The sequence below is a fragment of the Theropithecus gelada genome, chromosome 7a (genome assembly GCF_003255815.1).
Source record: "Theropithecus gelada isolate Dixy chromosome 7a, Tgel_1.0, whole genome shotgun sequence".
NCBI classification, from domain to species: Eukaryota; Metazoa; Chordata; class Mammalia; order Primates; family Cercopithecidae; genus Theropithecus; species Theropithecus gelada.
The window spans coordinates 42,995,931-43,010,393 of NC_037674.1; the positions used below are offsets into that span (position 1 = coordinate 42,995,931).

General features: G+C 43.3%; 1 protein-coding gene across 7 annotated transcripts in view; it reads left to right on the plus strand.

Annotated features, from left to right (window-relative positions):
* Window positions 1-14,463, plus strand: part of IQCH (IQ motif containing H) — a 258,516-nt gene that overhangs the window by 166,622 nt on the left and 77,431 nt on the right. For all 7 annotated transcript variants that reach the window (XM_025390843.1, XM_025390845.1, XM_025390849.1 and 4 more), the window contains one exon: window positions 11,117-11,237. In XM_025390843.1, coding sequence (XP_025246628.1) covers window positions 11,117-11,237 — 121 coding nt within the window. The remainder of the gene's footprint in view (window positions 1-11,116; window positions 11,238-14,463) is intronic.

Genomic DNA, 14,463 nt, shown 5'->3' on the forward strand with positions numbered 1-14,463 from the left:
GGTTTTTAGCTCAGTGCAGTTGGTCACTCCTGTAATATTTTGTAATCCCAACACTTTGGAAGGTCGAGGTAGGAGTTGGCTTGAGGCCAAGAGTTCAAGACCAGCCTGGGCAGTATAGTAAGACCCTATCTCTACAAAAAATTTAAAAATTAGCTGTGTGTCTGTAGTTCCAGCTACTTAGGAGCCTGAAGAAAGAGGATCACTCGAGCCCAGGAGTTTGAGGCTGCCATGAGCCATGACTGCACCACCACTCTCCAGCCTGGGTGACAGAACAAGACTCCTATCTCTAAAAGCAGAAACACCCTGTTTGTAAAAAAATAAGCAACCAAATATTTTGTTGTTGTTTTAATTTTTTTAGTCTCCTATTCCAGGTTGACATAGTAAACTGCCTTTTAAATGGAATGAGTGATGGAACAGGCTAGTCATTCAGGGTAGCTAAGAGGTAGTCTGACTTCCTGGGGTACCATAGCCAGGGACACCTAGGTTAGACTCCCATGCTTCCTGGGGGATAACCATAGGCAAATTACTTCAGCTCTCCAAGTCTCCCTTTCTCTATCTGTAAAGAGAGATTAGTACCTGTCTCATGGGGAAGTGGTGACAAGTAAATGAGAAAATTCTGTGAATTGGCGAGCAGCGTGCTTAGCACATAATAAGACTTTAAGAAATGCTACCTATTATTATTATTATTACCATAAAATTGTATTACAACAAAATACAGGTAACATTGAACAAGTACATACAACTTAATCTTTCTTTGGTGATTTAGAAGGTTCTTCAGACTCTGGTGGGCTTCCAAGGTATTGCTGTCTATGTCCATTAGCCATCATTATATGTGGTTGTGGCTGTTGAAGATACAGAATGTTGGTTGATCCAGTTGTTCCCAGCCTATGCTTTACCCAGACAGTGCCTTGGAAAGAATAAGTCTTCATAGCAGCCTGCTTTCTTCTCATTTAGAAATATAAAACCGTTCAATTTATTTGAACTTTCTATGAGTTGAATAAAGAGGCTTGACGAAGTAGGGACTATTCTGACCAAAAGATTGCAACCCAGTGGCTTTCTTTTCTGGTTCCAGTTGGTGTATTTTCTAATTAGTGTAGCAGCACGTCACCACAATCATTGGAAAGTCTTAATCATTTACATATTTGTCTTTATCGCCGAGAATGACTTAGAATGTTTTCTTCCAGTTCAGTGGGTATTTGCATGAAGCTGCCAGGGTTGAGTTTGAGGTGTCTCTCTGTGCCTGAGGAAGATGACAGGAGAAGGAAAATTGCCTCCCCAAGTGAAATGAAAGCCAGGGTACCCCTTCTGAGGACCTATAATAATCAGCTACACAAGCTGTTGGTTTGTGTGTCCTATTGATTTAATATGCTTCTAATCAGTACATAAAGCTATGGGCCTGCAGTGTTAATTTTTCATATGCTTACAAAGTACCCTTTGATTTTCTGTCACACGTTAATTACAGCGTTTTGCCATTAAATAGGAAGCTTTGTGTAAACTAATTACTAGGTAATCATTGTCTACTGCAAGCGTGCTGTTTGTACCTTTTATTTTATTCTAAAAATGCACAGATCTCACAGTCTGGAAACACTCTACCTTCCAGCCATTAGCTCTCACTAATTCATAGCATTATTGTGGTGCGAGTGTAGGAGTTGTAATTGTTGTGGTATCAGAGCTGTTAATTACCGGAGTAAACAGTTGAAATGGTGCCAAGGTCTATTGTACAAGGCAGAGAAAAGGAGGTTTAAATGTTACTCCCACCATCTGGGGACTGGAGGAGAGGCAAATGCTTGAAAACAGCAGTGAGGCGCTATCGCCGCTTCAGCTCCAGGGTTGGCGGCCATATGGATCCCGAATACTTTGAATCAATTGAATTTAACTGCCAGTTTTTCGCAATAACAGCGTGGAAGGAAGGAATAAAGCAAAAGATGAGAGGAACGAGAATTGGTTAGTGTTCTCACATCCAGGAAGTCCCCGTTGGAGGTCTTTTGGAAAGGTCTGCTTTGCTGAAAACCACAGAACAGGCATGGGCATTTGGAACGGTTTCAGAATGAGTTTTACTCTCCTCTGACGGTGACTGCGCCATTTGCTTCTGGTCGTCTGTCCTTGGTGCCCCTCGGTGAGACAGGGATGCCCTTGAGAAGGCTCAGACTTTCCTGTCACTGTGCCAGATCCAACAAAAATTCTGACTTTGGAATTCACTGATTTACCATCCTGGTATTTTAACGAGCACGGTCTGTGGAAAGAAAACAATCAATCTATAATGCTACTACATCTGCCTCAAGTGTATGCATCTGTATGTGTGGAAATATCAAAGAAGGCGCAGCTCTTCACTCTGATAAAGAAAGGTCGCTGCTTGCCCATTCCTTTTGCATAAAATTAAAATATAAATTCTCCCGATAGTGTCTCATTTCATTCCACAGACTCGCTCCTCTCCCCCACTACTTGAATGAAAAATCAAGTCCAAAGGGCACATGTGTTTCCTTTTGTTTTTAATTTTCAATTAAAGAGCTTTCATCAGCATATGCAATTTTCTCAACCAGCGATATTTCTCTAACTGGAAAGAAAGACTCCATTACCAGTAATGATAATTATGGCTACTTCCACTTATGGCTGATTTTAAAACCACATGGTTTCTGCTTTAAAATATTGCATGATCTTTAGAACAGGCATGTGTATTTACTTGATGTCACTCATATTTTAATATAATTTCCTTAAAACCATTTTCCAATGTTAAAAATATTTTTAAAACACCAGTCACTTGCTGCTGTAACTACTTTTTAATATCATTTCCCAACCATGAACATATTCTTCTTTTTGTAAACCACCCTGGATTATTTATCTTTAATTGTTCCTTTAGCAGATGTCGAAGTAATTCCAGGAGTAGTGTAAACAACTTCCTGAAAGAAAAGGATCGCAGGCCCTCACGTACACCATGAACCAAGGATGGGGCTTGTCGGGGTTTTGATGATGGCAGTTTTGTCCCGGGGAAAAATTTTCCTGCCTTTGTGTATGTGCAAAGTTCAATTACGAATTTCAAGAAGCATTTAATCTTTATCTATTGAAACCCCCAGCATGCAGCGCGCACGGGGTGAGCCTAGAAAGAAAACCACAGCCCCCTGTGGTGAGGGGAAAAAAGAAACAGCAGTTTAAGTGCTGGAAAGTTGAAAGGGAATGAACCTCTCTAGTGTGTGTGGTCGGGGGCAAAGCAGTTGCGCTGAGCTTTGGAATGGAGGCACAACATATGTGCCTCAGTTGGACAAAACGCTTCTCGAGTCAAATCAACTGCTAGGCCTGCATGTTGGTGCAAGGTGGAGGCCTAGATAATGAGGGACAGACTCCTCAAGAAGCAGCGAGTGGATAATGCTACATAAGTATGGAATTATATACCGCATTTTCACCATTCTGTTTAATGAGAGCCGCCACCACAGCGAATCACTTGCCACACAGCCGAAATGGGCCATTAGCTATCAAGGGAAAATTGTCTTTGCTGCTTTCAGCAGATGGAGCAAATATTTTACAAAGCAATTTTACATACCAAAAACATTTGTGTGCCTTGGTAATGTTGGCTGTTTTACATTATGTTACCTTCTACAGCAGCATAATTTTCCATCTCATCGAAGGCAAAGTTGGCATTTTTGATTTTTAAATTCTCAATTAACAATTAAACATGGAGTATTAAAGCAGTCCTTAAACTTTAAGTAGGTGTGGGAAGTAGTTTATGACTTGCCAAAGACATTTTCATTTTTTCTTCATCCTCTCAGCATATTTTTGCACTCTAAAGAGGGACTATTTCTAATAATCTGGATGGAAAGGAATGAGTGGAAACTCCACTGCTGATTGCAGAATGAGAGTTACCAATGCACACAGTGGTCAGAGCATTTGCTGGCTGAAAACACCCATCATGGATTGTGGATACACAGTTTGGTTCACCCATTTGCATCAGTTCAAAATGTTTTAAGTTTCAAGTAACAGAAAACCCAACCCAAAATGGCCTTAAAAATAAAGAGAATGTATTATCTCAGGTAACTAAAAATCCAAACATTGGTCTGGCTTCAGACAAGGCTCAATGATGTCACCAAGGACCCAGTTACTTTCCACTTTCCTCTACACTGCACACCATTCTAAGACTGGCCATCCTTAGGGTTACAAGATGGCTGCCAGTAGCTCCTGCAGTTTGTCCCTGCTCAAGGCGATAGGAAGAGAGAACATCTCCTAGCATTCTCAGAAGAGCATAAAGCTGCTTTCTTAGAAGGCCCCAGGAAGTGCTTCCTAATATTTGATTGGTCTAATTGGGTCATGTGCCCATGCTGAACCAATCACTGTAGCCAGGACGTGGCTTTGCTCATCAGGACCAATCCTTGCTGCTGAGTTGGGGGGCAGCACTCTCAATCAACTCACATAGTTAGGCATGGGGAAAGGATTGGTCCTGAAAGAAGTTTGTAATATTACCCTGAAAGAGGGGGCATAGATGCTGGGCAGCCAGTGACAAAGGCCCATGCGACCATATTTTCATACATTTGACAGCACTGACTTAGCATCACCTGTGGATGATGGAATCCAGCCCAGACTGAGTACTTGTGCCTTGATGGCAGTTACCAGCACAGATTCCACTGCACCATGGCACACTGGTAGCAATTGGGTTTGAATCCCAGTTTTGCCACTTTATGGCAGTGTGACATGAAGAGGGGATGACAATATCTACCTCAGAGAGTGGCTGAGATGATAAATGTAAACCACCCTGCACATGCCTACCACATGGTGAGCTTTTAATCATTAAAAGCTTTTAGGCTTTTAATAAAGCCTAAAAAGTGACTAAAATGTATCCTGTGCACAGGGAGGCAGCCCTTCTAAATTCACCCTCAAATGTGGAACCCCTCCCTTCTCAATCTGTGTACCACTAGCTGATTCAAATCCTGAGCACCTTTCATGGTGCTTCACACTTGACACTCTGAAGAGGCAGCAGGGCCAGTGGGGGGCACTCACCCAGGAGTCAGAGGCAGCCAGAGAGCACCTGCGGCCTCCTAGTGTGACTGGAGAAGCCCTCGTTCCCTCTTCTGTGACATGAGGCATTTGTCCTAGATAGTCCACATGGCTCCAACACTGACAGTCTTGCTTACTTTTTCAGGTCATTGTCTTGCCCTTTTCACTCTCTAATCCTCCATCTAGGGATGTCAGAAGCATCTAGAAAGCAGAACCATGTAGGCAGGTCCCTTGATTTTCTTTTGAACGCCATCAGTGTCTGATATGGGAGATTTGAGGTGATTAACCAAAAAGTTATTAATTCACCACTGCAGATTGGCACATGACCCATTTACACCAATGTGTGTCTGTATGTGTGTATGTGTGTGTAATACACACACACACAGAGAGGCACTCTTGGAATTTACTTGGTTGGGGAAGCTAATGCTAGAGTTTGAAGTAGCTTTAGTCATTGAGTGCAGTATTAAGCTTTAGTCATTGAGTGCAGTGGATAGTTTACCTGCTTCCCCTAAGATATCCTGAATCTCATTCATTCAGACATCTCTTCCTTCAAATTTACACTTTCTTGATAGAAAAAGAGAGAGCAAGAGGCAAGGTACATACTTGGTAGACAAGGATCTCTGGGGTGCATCGGCCAGGCTGGTGGAGCCCCATGCCTTCTGCAGATGTCTTGGAACCTTCCAAGGTCCTGACAATTGTTGATGCACTCTGAGAGGTAAATGTGGGCACTGGAAAAAGTGGAGGCAAGCCTGTACAGTGGCAAAGATGGGGCTGAAGTTTCTTCTGATGGGAATTACCCTAGAGCTATCAGCCCCACAAAACTAGCAGCTAATTGCATTCCCAGAGCCAGTGCAATCATGATGGAATGAAAATCTGGAATTCTGACTTTTTTCAAAAGTGTATTTTTTTTCTAGCACTTGTTTATTACCTACAAGGTATATATTTTTCTTTCCACACTTCCCAAGTCATTAGCTCTAAATGATCTGTTCAAAATGGATAATAGACTCTCTGAAACACTGATGTGGTCATCCATCGTCCATCACCTTGGTATTACTCAATTACTCAATGCAAAGCAAAAAAACTTCCTAACTACTCATTTCAAAAGGTTTTTTGTTTCTTTGTTTGTTTTAGAGGCAGAGTTTTGCCCTTGTTGCCCAGGCTGGAGTGCAATGACGCGATCTCAATTTACTGCAACCTCTGCCTCCCGGATTCAAGCAATTCTCCTGCCTCAGCCTCCCAAATAGCTGGGATTACAGGTGCCCACCACCATGCCCAGCTAATTTTTGTATTTTTAGTAGAGACAGAGTTTCACCATGCTAGTCAAGCTGGGCGTGAACTCCTGACCTCAAGTGATCTGCCCACCTCAACCTCCCAAAGTGCTGGGATTACAGGCATGAGCCACCGTGCCCGGCCTCATTTCACAAGTTTTTAAGATAAAGATGTGCCCCTGTTGCTGGCTTATAACAGATACTCAATATATATACACTTTGGGAAGGTAGAAAAGGGAGGAGGAAGGCAAGCTAGAAATGGTTCCCCTAACACTCTTATTTTCTGTCTTTAATCATTTGTTGAACATTACAACTCACTGAGTGATGATCTTACACAAGCCTCTTAAAGTCCCTCAGCTTCCCATTTTAAAGCAAGAGAAATAGCATGGTAATGGCTACCACAGAGTGTTGCTGAAAGGACTGAATGAGATCATGAATGTGAACCTGTGACAAGAGAAAGTATTTTACAAATACTATTCTAATGATTCACATGAATTGGAGTGTTTGTCTGTTATAGAAGGGGTGTGTGTGTGTGTATGTGTGTGTGTGTGTGTGTGTGTGTGTATACATAAGTTTGTTTTGAACAGAATAAACTTGGAGAGCTACAGATCTTCCCTTACCAGCATCTGCCCTTAAAGTTGTGGCATTATGTTTGAACTATGCAAAATGATAAAAACTCGAGAGCAGAAAGCCCCCCAAAAACTGAGAGCTTGCATCTGACATTGATAGACCCTTTGTGGCCGTTGGGACCTTGTTGCTTCTTGGGAAAAGGGTGTTCTTAGCTTGTTAAACCACTGCTGCGATGGAGTCCTTTGCTCCTGGATTTGAACTCTCGCCTAATCCACCAGTTCACAAGCAGCTTCTGAGTACCAGCAGAAACCAGACTGTAAAAGGTTGTTTTGTTGGGGGGATAAAATAAAATGAAGCTTTCACCAAGAATGTCATTTTTCTGACCTTACTTGAATATATGAGCTGCAGGTCCTGCTGTATTTTTTTGGTTTGTTTTGTAGAGATGGGAAGACAATTTTCGTTGGTGCTGAGGCCATTCTTAGTATAATCCTTGTTTTTCCCGTCAGACACTTTCAAAATAAAGAAATAAATTAAACAGTTAATACCCCTCTCCTCTTACCTCGCATGATTCCTCTCCATGCCTTTTTCTTAGAGAATGAATCATGGCCCCAAGCTGCCTCTGTGTGCCCCAGCATCCCTATTGAATGTCACCCCGCCAGTGCCTTTAGCTGTGTACCTCTCATGGTGGGACACGATTACTCCTCCAGATTCCAGCAGCTGACTTTCCTCTAGGAAATTTAGCCCCTTACTGTGGCTTTGTGCACAGTGAAAACTCCAAGCGTCAAAGCAGAATGGCTGGCTTTGTGAGCAGAGGTGTTGGCAGAAGCCTGGCACAGTGTCCAGATGCCACACGCAAGCAGCAGGCTGATGAGTTACTTATTGGCCCTCACATAGTATGTTGCATCTGAGGTGACACTTCATAAATGCGACCTCATTTATCTTCCCGATGCCCTTCAGAGGCAGGGAATCCCATAAAGTCCGCCCAGGAAGAGTCTGTGGTTCTTAAGCAGCCTTCCCTCCAGCTGCTTCCTGAGCAGCAAGGAGGAGCCCATTGAGAGGTTTCATGTTTTATCTTATTCTGTAACTTTAGCTTTAAGGACTACATCCTATGTTTACCAGCATTGTGACTCATTCCACAGACATTTAGTGTTCCCTGTGCTAGGGACTGGGAGACTGACCTCAAAGCCGGTGCCCATGCCATTAAGCAGCCCGGAGAGAGCTGGGGAGCAGGGAGAAAGTTTTCTCTCCCAACTAGGGTGGGAGAGAAGGCTTCCTGGAGGAGATGTGGCTGGAACCACCTCAGGAAGGATGAGGAGGAGTCAGCAAGGGGAGGAAGAGGAAGAAGGGACGCAGAGGAGGGCAGGTTCAGGGGAGGCTGGGGGCTGGGCAGGAAAGTGAGGCCGCATTAGGAGTCAGAGGCCATATCACAGAGGACCTTCCTCATCTGTCGTGTTGAGGAGTTTGGACTTGATCCTTAAGCTGAAGGACATCTTTCAAGATTTACGTGGCAAGGCTTTTACCTACTCCTTCACTGCCTTTTCTCCCTCTCTCCCCAACACCAAAAAAAAAAATTATATATTTATAAACACTTTTTGTCTAGTCCAGTTGCTTAAAAGGCCTGACATTCTGTAATTTTTGCTGTATAGATGAGTGAACGATTTCTCTTTGGACTGTCTTGGTATGAATGGCCAGATAGTGTGTAACTGGTGGATGATTTCACGTTCCCCAGCAGTAGGGCAGAAAAAGCCATTTAATCAAGGCAGAACAAAGAAATTCCCACTTTCCTGACAGAGGGCCTGGGCTGTGAGACTTCCTTTCCTTGCCATTCCATTTTCCAGAGAAGAGTGGGATTCTAACGCTGTGTTTCATTGTCCCAGCTTTGGGGCACTTCATGAATCAGAGATAAAATGGAATGGTTTTAACTGAAACAAGTGTAAAACAAAAGAAAGATGGATTTTGGAGACTGTTCAGAGAAGGAACAAAGGAGTCCGGGTTGCTGGAGCTGCGCATTTCGCATGCTTGTTTAAAATTTAGATGCAGGGCTTTTGGGCGATCAGGTAATTCACAGTAAAGATCAGAGAAAATGTGCACCGTGTATAGGATGTGAAGGAGGGAAAAGGCCCATTGCTTTGACAGCAGTTTCCTTGCTTCTGCATCACAAGGCAGAGCTCTCTGCATGAGCGCTTCCCCAGCCCTTCTTCACAGACCTCCTCCCACTCTGCAGGGAGTCGTCCTGAGCTGAGTGTGAGCCAGGGCACTCTCCGCCTTTCAGGGAGGTTCTGTTTTGTATGTCAAGCACTTACTAAGCTAACTAATGAAACTCTCCCACCAAGATTTTCTGGATATTTCGGAAGTTATTCAGATTTTTTGAACCTGCTGAGAGCATAGTGTCAGATGTTTAGTCTTCTGCTGTGGTTTGTCAGTAGGCACTGGACCTAGAATCAACCAGCTGTTCCAAGGAGTTGGGGCAGGCAGTGCATAGAGGACAATCACTTTTTAATGGTAGGGAAATTGGAAATCAGTGTGTGTGATTTCTAAGATTCCAATCCCACACCCAAAGCTGATCCCTCCAAATTACTGCACCGTCACTCAGATTCAGAAGTTCCCCCGCAACCTAAAGTAAATCTGAGTTTCTCTTGTCAGTGCTCCTTATTTTGAGTATGAATAGTGTCTGTCATGTGAGTTTTGGTCCAGTACCCTGCCTCACTTCTGGCAGAAATAAAATCTGAAGAGGTGGCTTTTATTTGAAAAAGTTTAGATAGTCTAAGAGGAAGAGTATCGCAACTTAGGACATTTAAAAAAAATTGTCCTGGCAAACCAAGGCTTTTTATATCAAAAGCCAGACTTCTTATTCATTGAGGATTCCATACTGATTTCATTTTGACAGGAGGCTCTTTAGTCTTTGGGTTGTTTTACAAATGGTATGGGGCCAGCCTCACATCCAGGCAGATGAGACTGTGACCTAGGGGGGATTTCAGGCAAACTGAGGCTGGCCACAATACTCCTTCCCACCTAACTCTTCCAACCCATCCCTACCTAAAATCCCACCTTTACAGCTTCAGCCATAGTTTAAGGCTTTGATGATGAAGTTGTAGGATGCAGACATCCACCAACAAGGGGAAAATGGCACAGATTAAAGAGATGGAAGATGACTGGGCACTGTAGCTCATAGCTGTAATCCAGCACTTTAGGAGGCTGAGGGAGGAGGACTGCTTGAGACCAGGAGTTTGATACCAGCCTGGACAACACAGACCCGTCTCTACAAATATATTTTTTAATTAGCCGTGCATGGTGGTGTGTACACGTAGTCCCAGCCAATTGGGAGGCTAAGGCAGGAGGATCATTGGAGCCCAGGAGACTGAGGCTGCAGTGAGCTATGATCACACTACTGTACTCTAGCCTGGGTGACAGAGCAAGGCTCTGTCTCAAAAACTTTAAAAGAAAAATTAAAAATATATATGGAGGTGGCTGGGTGCGGTGGCTCACGCCTATAATCCCAACACTTTGGGAGGCTGAGGTGGGTGGATCACCTGAGGTCAGGAGTTCGAGATCAGTATAACCAACATGGTGAAACCCCGTCTACTAAAAATACAAAATAAGGCTGGGCGCGATGGCTCACGCCTGTAATCCCAGCACTTTGGGAGGCCGAGGCGGGCGGATCACCTGAGGTCGGGAGTTTGAGACCAGCCTGACCAACATGGAGAAACCCTGTCTCTACTAAAAATATAAAATTAGCTGGGCGTGGTGGTGCATGCCTGTAATTCCAGCTACTGGGGAGGCTGAGGCGGGAGAATCGCTTGAACCCGGGAGGCGGAGGTTGCAGTGAGCCGAGATTGTGCCATTGCACTCCAGCCTGGGCAACAAGAGCAAAACTGTCTCAAAAAAAAAAAAAAATAAGAAGAAAGAGAAAAACAAAAACAAAAACAATTAACTCCACATTTTATATAAAAGGAAACTGAGGCCCAGAGTGAGAAAAGATATTGCCCAAGGACACTCTGCTGGTCAGGCTGCCAGCTGCAGTGGGTCTGCAACTTGGTTTCCTGATGCCCAGAGAGAAGGGTGCCTTTCAGAGACAACAGGAACAATGAAGAGTTTTTAGGGAGGCCAAATCACTTTTGAAATATGAAAACTGAAATGGCTGAAAAAAGAGAGAACATTTTCAAAATGGCTTTCTGACTCTGGGTAAACAGTAACCACATTTTTTTTGCCTGTTGGAGGCCTGGTTTTTAATCACTCCACAAGCAGTTTTCATTTCTGTAGTAAAATTGCTTGTGGTTCTATTTAATTTGTTTCTGCAGGAGCCAGCTTTGGTGAAGATCTCCGAGGAGCTGGCGGGCATTTTAGCACAGCACGCACAGCCAGTCAATAAGAAACGGTTCCCGACGTGGAGGAAATTCCTCCAAACATTTCTCAGTCAAGGTAAATAAGACTGTAAAGTTTCTATTGAGGATTAGTCTACACAACTTTGGATTCTAGTTTTGGGTCAACTGGGGCCAATTTCAATACTTTGCATCTCCTGTGTTGGTTTAGAAAAGTGCTCCTATGGTTTTCTTTTTCAAATGTTGCCTAAATATTTATCTTACACCCAGCCTCTTAAGTAAATAGGAACCTAGCATGCCAAGCATGGCACGGGGAGCTCAAGATTCTGGGCCTGTTTTTACACCACAAACTTCTCCTGAGAGGTGGGCTTTGGAATCAGATTACCTGGGTCTGGATCCCATCCATGACTTTGAGCAAGGTTCTTAAACCCACCAAGGCCTGGTTTCCTCACTTATTTACCTTACAGGGTCATTGGGTGGATTCAATGAAATACAGATATGAAAGTTTCTACCACAGAACCTTACACAAAATCATCTTTAATAAGTGTTAGTTTCTCCTCCTGTTTTCTAGGAGAGCAGAAATGGTCTCGCTTCCAGTTCTGAATATAACATTTCCAAACAAGGGTTTGCTAGAGTCCAGGAACAAAGCGAGCCTCCATTCCTTTCATCCTCCTCCTCCTACTTCATCCTCATTTCCTAACAACATTGGGTGGTCCATGAATAGGGGAATGAATGGAGTGAATGATGCCTGTCTACCGTCTCAGAGTTCCCTGTGAGGGTGCTACACAGAGGCACACCCATGCGACGGCCCTCACTCTCTAGGAGGTTACAGTGCAAGACATATTATATGCTTACCCACATGCACAAGAAGAGAGGGTTAGTATAACAGGCCACAGAAGGCATCTTCCCACTGCTATCAAGTGATAATAATAATCTCAGCAATAGTCAATAATGATAAGATAATGTCATGTCAGATGATAACAGCATCAGCAATAGCCCAGTGATGATAATAGCACAGTGATGATAAAACAGTGAGCTTAGACAGTGCTTATCATGGGCCAGGCACTCTTCTAAGTATATCTACATTAACTTATTGAAGCTTCCTAACCATCCTATGAGGTGGGCACCATTATCACCCTCATTTTATAGAGGTGGGAAGCTGAAGTACAAAAGATTAACCCCAAGTCACTCTGCTAACACATAGAAGAGCCCATGAAAAGCGACCTCTGTGCTGCTCCAGGAGTCTTGAGCAGAGCCAGTGGTTACATTTATCAGGGCATATCGTAGCTCAATGTATGAGAGTGTATGAAAGCACAGATCTGTTGGTTGTTGGAATATACTGGCTGGGCAGGGTGTATTGGGCACCCTGTTAATGAATTATTTAAGCAAGGGGTTGAATGGCAGCCATCTAACAAGATTGCAGAAAAGAGATTCTTTGCAGGGGACAGTTGTGCTAGACAACTTCCAATGTCCTTTCAACTCTAAAATGTTGTGATTCTATAAATTTCCACATGTACCCACTGATAGACAAGTCAAAGTAAGGAAAGTCAACCCCATGCATAAATGGAAGAAAATCAAGTGGCTACCACACACACACACACACACACACACACACACACACACACAAACACACACACACACGATCAATAATAAGGTGTTTTTTCTTTTTTCTTTCTTTTTTTTTTTTTGAGATGGAGTTTCACTCTTGTTGCCCAGACTCGGATGCAGTGGCGCCATCTCGGCTCACTGCAACCTCCGCCTCCTGGGTTCAAGCGATTCTCCTACCTCAGCCTCCTGAGTAACTGAGATTACAGGTGCACGCCACCATGCCCGGCTAATTTTTGTATTTTTAGTAGAGACAGGATTTCACTATGTTGGCCAGGCTGGTCTCGAACTCCTGACCTCAGGTGATCTACCTGCCTTGGCCTCCCAAAGTGCTGGGATTACAGGCGTGAACCACTGCACTCAGCCTGATGAGGTGGGTTTTTTTGTTTTGTTTTGTTTTTGTTTTTAAGTTATGGGGGGAAGACCATGATGATCTCCAGGCCCGTCCAGGTCAGGGTGTTAGGAAATTTGCAGATCTTCAAGCATCTGCCTGCAAAAGCCTCCCTCTAAACTATTTCTTTTCACGTGAGCTTTGTAGATGAGAAAGGCTTTCCCAGCAACTATCTCATCTGAGCTGTATAACCACAAGCTAAGGCTTCACCTCCACCTCCTGTTCATCTTTATCATGCTTTCTCAGCCATGCTTATTTATGGAGAGCAGTACAAGCTTTATTAACTTAATTTTCTTCATGAAGAGACTGAAGCTCAGAGATAGGAGGGGACTTGAGCAAAATCACACAACAAATAAGTGGTAAATGGAACACAAAGTTAGATCCTTCAATTTTAGCACATTTAAAAACCTAGGTCTTGAAAGTCATGTGTTTTCAAAGCTTCTGCCTTTCTGTCAACCCAGTGCATACGGCAGGCCCTGTATCAATGGTCCCCAACTGAGCCAGGGTGTCTCCCAGGTTTCCCGACTCTAAGGTCACCATCTCCCTCCCTCCAGCTTCCACCATTGCCTGTTTCATTCCATTTATGTTTTCTCCAGTGTGCTTATGGCCACAAAATGTGCTAGGGATTTGATTTCTAAATTGTCATAGGATTATGTCAAAAGCAATACTTTTTCATTTTCATTTTTATTTTTTGAGATAGGGTCTCACTCTGTCACCCAGACTGGAGTGCAGTGGCACAATTATAGCTCAGTGCAGCCTCGACCTCCCAGGCTCAGGCAATACTCCCATCTCAGCCTTCTGAGTAGCTGGGACTACAGGCGCACACCACTATGCCCAGCTAATTTATTGTTTACAATTTACAATTTTTTTTGTAGAGACAGGGTCTCACTTTGTGGCAATACCTTTTTCAGAAGAGGAATTAATTGCTCTGAGTGGAAGAAAATAACAGTGAAAAGGTTATGGTCATGATGCTGAGAAGATAGTACAAATAAGCTACTTTGAAATAAAATACCCAAGTAATCTTGTAACTTATGAATGATAGTGTGTTTCCACAGAAGCAGTATCTTTCAAAACATAGGTGACAGCTAAAGCCACAAAGTTAGCCAAAGCACAGAGACTCACTAGGTTTTTTACTTTTGTACATTTTTGTCATTGTTGTTTTGCTGCATTTACCTTGCTAAATCCCCAGCAACTGATGTTTAGGTATAGCACACACGACTAGGCCTCGTTTGAAGAAAAGAATGTCTCAAACCAAATAGAAAAATTAAGGTTTGAATATGTACCTTTCAAACTCGATTTTCCTTTTGAAACTTGGTGTTTGTTAGGACTA